Source organism: Thamnophis elegans, chromosome 4 (genome assembly GCF_009769535.1).
Source record: "Thamnophis elegans isolate rThaEle1 chromosome 4, rThaEle1.pri, whole genome shotgun sequence".
Taxonomy (NCBI): Eukaryota; Metazoa; Chordata; class Lepidosauria; order Squamata; family Colubridae; genus Thamnophis; species Thamnophis elegans.
Window position 1 is genome coordinate 141,358,427 of NC_045544.1, and position 6,000 is coordinate 141,364,426.

The following is a 6,000-nucleotide window of genomic DNA, read 5'->3' on the forward strand; positions in this document are numbered from 1 at the left end:
CACGCACTGGGAACAGGCTTAGCAATAGCCATAGCAGTCAGACTTATATACCGCTTCATAGGGCTTTCAGCCCTCTCTAAGCGGTTTACAGAGTCAGCATATTTCCCCCACAGTCTGGGTCCTCATTTCACCCACCTTGGAAGGATGGAAGGCTGAGTCAACCTTTGAGCCGGTGAGATTTGAACCGCTGAACTGCAGATAACAGTCAGCTGAAGTGGCCTGCAGTGCTGCACCCTAACCACTGCGCCACCTCGGCTCTTATAGGCTTAACAGGTTTCCCTTGTTCTTCTGCCTCGCTGCTGTCCGACTGGAGTCTCTAGAGGCAGCACGTAACTCCCAGATGTCCCTGCCCCCCCCCCTCTGCCTCCGACACAGAGCCCCCCTCTGAGCGTTCCCCAGACTCCAGGACTGGCCCAGGTTCCCCCCCCCAACCCTCCTCACTGCCCGACTCGGCTGCCGGCTCCGCAGACCACTGGCGGGCCAGAACTATTATTTTGTGTTTTTTATTTTATGTTATTTTAATTTTTTATTTTATTTACTTTATCTTAATTTTGTTTCTTATTTTGTTTTTTATTTTATTTTAATTTAATTTTTTATTTTATTTACTTTATCTTAATTTTGTTTCTTATTTTATGTTATTTTAATTTTTTATTTTATTTACTTTATCTTAATTTTGTTTCTTATTTTGTTTTTTTATTTTGTTATTTTAATTTAATTTTTTGTTTTATTTACTTTATCTTAATTTTTTTCTAATTTAATTTTTTGTTTTCTATTTTCTATTTTATGTTATTTTTATTTATTTTTATTTAATTTTATTTTCTATTTTGTTATTTTAATTTAATTTTTGTTTATTTTTTTAATTTTATGTATTTTCAATTTACTTTGTTTAATTTTTTATTTATTTTGTTTAACTTTTCATTTTATTTTTCATTTTATTATTTGTGAAATGTATTTTCCGCCCATCTTACCATCGACTAATGTTGTGCGGTCATAAGTCGAGCACTCCCTGCAATTAAACGGGGTGGGGGGGCAGATGGGATAGTCTGGGGCGCCTCTGTCTGCTCCCTCAGCCTCCATCCTCTGCCTCTTCTCCCTGCAGAGCGCCACAAGAACCGGAAGCCGCCAGAGGAAGAGCCGTCGGCGCCTCCCGGCGAAGAGACGTCCGCGATGCGTGCCCAGGCGCAGGGCCAGCCCCAGCCGCCCTGCAGCTGCAGAGCCAGCAGCTCCAGCCTGATCGGGGGCAGCGGGGCCGGCTGGGAGGGCACGGCCCTCCTGCACCACGGCAGCTACATCAAGCTGGGCTGCCTGCAGTTCGTCTTCAGCATCACGGAGTTCGCAACCAAGCATCCCAAGGTGGACGCCTCGGCCTTAGCCCAAGAGACGGACTTAGAGGAGAAGCTGTCCCCCAGGGGCCCCCAGGCCCCCGTGCTCCGGTCCAACTCAGTGCCATAGGAGCAGTGGGGCGGCCCGGGGAGGTGGGGGGGGGGAGAAGCCCCTCCTCTCTCCCCCTTCCCCCCACCGGATCAGAGACGCCTGTTCGTTTGACACGACCCCCCCCCACCCACCCACCCACCCCGTCTGTCCGCATTTCTTTTTCTCCTCCGTGGGGGCTGCAGACTTTGGAGGCCCTTTGCATGAAATGAAGAAACTTTTAATTTTTTTTTTTTTTTTAATGGTTTGCTCAAGTTTTAGGGGCATTTGCACATATATTTGTACTATACATTTCATTTAAAAGACGAAAAAAAAGGAAAAAAAAAGGAAAAAGGAAACTGCCACACGCGGAGGCTATGCTGGGTTGGAGGGGGGGGCGGCGGCCGGGGGGGTCGTAGCCCCCGCGGCCAGCGCGCTCCCTCGCCGTTGTAAAATAATCAAAAAAAAAAACTTGTTCTATTTTGTGCCAGTGACAATAGTTTTTATATAAAAAAAAAAGAGAAATACAGTTTTCATACAGCAAAATCTATACAACTATCATTGTTTTATTTAATGTAAAGATGCGCTCTCTCTCCCCCCCTATATGCCGGTTGGTGTTTTTTTTCTTCCCCCCCCCCCCCCGTGCCCCCCACATCCTGTGCCTCTCTACCCCTCCTGCCCCCCCTCCCCGGCCCTTCTGGGACTGGGCTGGACAGGGAGAGGCCAGGTCTCCCCCCCCCCTCCCGGCATCGTCACCCCACCCCCCCACCCTCCCATTTTCTGATGACGAGAAGTATTTTGGGCTCTGTGTAAATACATCAGCTGATGGCATTTTTTTCAGTGTTTTTTAAAGCTGTGTACAGTGGTACATGTGGTATGACGTTGCCTCCGGTTGTCTTAATTGTAGCAAAGCGTTTTTTGTCGTAATCCTGTTTTTCACCCTTCTGTTCCAATACTTTCCCCCCCTCCCTTCTTCCCCCCTCCCCAAACCGCACCTTCCACCCTCCCCCCCATCCTGTTCTCTCAGCAGCTGAGTTCTAATGTACAGAAGTAATTGCTATGTTTTAGGCTTTACGGAAACTTTTTTCCTGTATTCTGTATATAAAACTACAAAATACGGCACTCGCTGGTGTCTGCCTGTCTGTCGAGACTCCCCCATCAAGGGGCCACGAATCACTGCCATCACCACCGTCCCATGGGACCGCTCCCGAAGACCCCTGCCCCGCTCAGCCCTGGCTCCGACACGACCCACCCCCTGGCTAGTGCCCAGATCTGGAGGGGAGGCAGCTGTCTGTCCAGCAAGAGGGCCTGGTGCTTCCATGTGGCCCTTATTGACCATGGAAGATGGGGCACCACGATGGAGGTTCCCTCAAGGGTTCTTTTCTCATGCCCAGAACTCAAATGCTCTCATCCTCGGGCAAGCTGAGAGTCAGCCTGTTGCCAAGAAGTTGCCCGGCCACAAGATCTTGGTTCCAAAGGGGCAACTCCAGGAGGACCCACATCTTTCTCCAGACCTAGAGTCCCTCATGACACCAATTCTGATCCCTCACCCAAGTGAAAGTCCTGCACTGCTCCAGACTGGTATTTTGGTGAGGTTAGATATATCAGGGCTTCTGTGGGAGACACAACACTGGGCCACTGAAACCTGGTAGCAAACTGGCTGGTGAGCAGATGAATCTCTTCCATACACTGATGACGTTACCTAGTTCAGTTATGAAACGTCTGCAAGAAAACCACCAGGGTCAGAGAGCACCAAGGATCTCCCAGAATTTAAATTAATAGAGTATTTGTAGTTCAAGGTTGACCTCTGGCACCCACAACTTCTGAAGGCAAGCTGTTCCACTAGTTTGACTAGTGTCGAACTCAAGGCGATCTGGCCCACAGGGAATTCACCCTGGGGACAGCGAAGGACCAGCCTGCGGTGCCTTTGCAGATGGAGCTCGGGAGGGCCGTGCGTAGCTCTCGCGGGCTCCATTTTTGCTGGCACTCGGGGCAACCACAAGCGCCTTTGACATGAGTGACAAGTCAAGCTGGCCACGCCCTCCCCCAGGTCAAATACAGCCCTGATGCGGCCCTGAATGAAATCAAGTTTGACACCCCTGCAGTAGTTAATTGTCCTCACTTTTAGGAAGTTTCTCCTTAATTCCAGGTTACTTCTCTCCTTGATTAGTTTGCATCCATTGCTTGTCCTGCCTTCGGGTGCTTTGGAGAATAATTTGACACACCCCCCCTCTTCTTTGTGGCAGCCCCTCAAATATTAGAACACTGCTATCACGTCTCCCCTAATTCTTCTTTTCTTTAGCCAGTTAGCAGCATCGCATTTCTGTGCTAGCCTGGCGTGGTCACTCAACAGTGGAGAGAAGCAGGCACAGCAGCGTTTGCCCCGTGGCATGAGAAAAGTACATCATGCTCCCCACCGTCCTCACCACCTTCTGTAGAGGGACGATGGAGAACATCCTGTCACATTGCATTACTCTCTGATTTGGAAGCATCCCTGCTTCCGACAGAGTGGTGAGGACGGCAGAAAAGATTATTAGGAGTTCACTCCCTTCTATCCAGGACATGGCATGTAAGCGATGTTTGAGCAGGGTCCCCAAGATTGTTTAGGACCCTTACGCACCCTCTTCACGACCTCTTTTCCTTGTTACCTCCTGGGAGGGGGCATGGTGATGTCTTATTTTGCCTTCTGGGGCTTTGGAGGACATGTAGACACAGGCACCCCTTTTCTTTGTGGCAGCCTCTCAAATACTGGAACCCCCCGACTATGTTCCCCCCAGTCCTCCTTTTCTCTAGGCTGCCCATATCCAACCTCTGGAAGGAACTTTAGCCAAGAGATGCCCGTCAAAACTTGGAGGGACCGGTCACTAATGACACTTAGGAAACTTTTTCTTGATTAGGAAACTTTTTCAAAGGTGGGAACCCAAAACTACCTGCCAGGTGTGAGAAAGGACGCGATGTACTCTTCGTTTCTGTTTCCTGTGTGTGCACCTCATTTTAAACTGGTCCAAAGAAGGGAGTGGAAAAGGATGGTGCAAATGGAGGTGACACAACGTGCTTGTGTGTTATTAGAAGGAGGGTGCCGCTTCCTGGGTGTGTCAAATCAAGTAAAAAACTATATCTCTAATCTAGACAATGGGCTCCTGAACACTGTGGGCTGTGGCCCACCAGTGAGCCGTGAGGGGTTTGCAACCGGGCCTTGGAGACCACGGGCGAGCATGCCCTGGCTGTCACGCACCCTCACTTGTGCAAACCGCGGGCAAGCGTGCACACGCATTCCATTGAAGCGAGCGGCAGACATGTGTGCATGCCACTCGCACAAATTGAGTTGCGCATGTGTGCTCGCTGGCCACTCATGTGGACCCACACACCCCCGTCTGCAAAGCCAGAATTCTGATCTAGATGTACATCTGTAATATTTTATGTTTTGTATTTCTCTCTCTCTCTTTGCCTGTTAAAGGAAGAGGCTCAGTTACGCTGAACACGGACGACTTCCATGCTCCGAGCAGTTTTAAGGAAACAGGTATAATTGACTGCCTACAACAGTTACTGAAGGACGATGCCATCAAAAACCACACTACAGGTAGCCCTTCAACTATGATTAAGCCAGATGTTTTTGTCGCTAGGCGAGACAGTTGTTAAGTGAGTTTTGCCCCGTTTTGAAACCTTTCTGATCACAATTGTTAAGCGAAGCACCGCGGTTGTTGTTAGGAACATGGTTGTTAAGTGAATCTGGCTTCCCCTCCCTCCCCCCGAAGGATGCAAAAGCGAGTCACATTGCCCCGGGATCCTGGAACCGTCATAAATGTGAACCAGTTGCCAAGCATCTGAATTTTTTTTAAAAAATACATATTTTTATTCTTTTTAAACAAAACAACACATACAAAACAAAGCAAGAGAGGGAAAAAAGAACAACTTTCCTCCATTTCATCAAGCATGTCGTTTGGTTCCAAGTTTTTGTGCATCAATTCTTAAAATTTAGGATTAATGTCACTGGTTTACATTAAACATAGCTAAATGTTTCGCTGTCATTGAGCATTGTACATTCAGGTTACCATTAATATTATTTCATTTGTAACAATCCTTATTTCCTTACATTCATAACTTCCTTAAATTCATAAATTCATAATTACCTATCAAATAACAATGAGTCTTTCAATTATTATAGTATCACCTATCTCTAAAGAGTAAAAGTGAAGATTGGAACAAAGAATTCCCATTGGTTTATAATAAAGCATTCATATTTTCAATTGACCATAATGTCTCCAATCGTCCAGACTTCCAAGAATGGTTTCCCGTTATTAATTATTCGTCCATATAGTAGTTAAGTATTTCAATTCATGTATATATCAGTTACATATCAAGCATCTGGATTTTGATCAGGTGACCCCGGGGATGCTGCAACCGTCGTAAGTGTGGAAACGGTCGTATCCCATTTTTCAGTGCTGTTGCGATTTTGAACAGCCGCTAAATGAACTGTTGTAACCCCCCCAAAATCCACAGAGAGGAAAGTCCACTAAGGCCAGTCAGTGTCCAAATCAGTGACTCACAACATTGCAAAACATCCAGCCACCTTCTTGGCTCCTATGTTGA

The 6,000-nt window shown here is 47.3% G+C and overlaps 1 protein-coding gene across 2 annotated transcripts in view; it reads left to right on the plus strand.

Moving 5' to 3' along the window:
- PHF12 (PHD finger protein 12) overlaps window positions 1-2,532 on the plus strand; it is a 57,189-nt gene extending 54,657 nt beyond the window's left edge. For both annotated transcript variants that reach the window (XM_032215828.1, XM_032215830.1), the window contains exon 15: window positions 1,100-2,532. In XM_032215828.1, coding sequence (XP_032071719.1) covers window positions 1,100-1,452 — 353 coding nt within the window. In that variant the 3' untranslated portion in view covers window positions 1,453-2,532. The remainder of the gene's footprint in view (window positions 1-1,099) is intronic.
- Window positions 2,533-6,000: the final 3,468 nt, after the last annotated feature.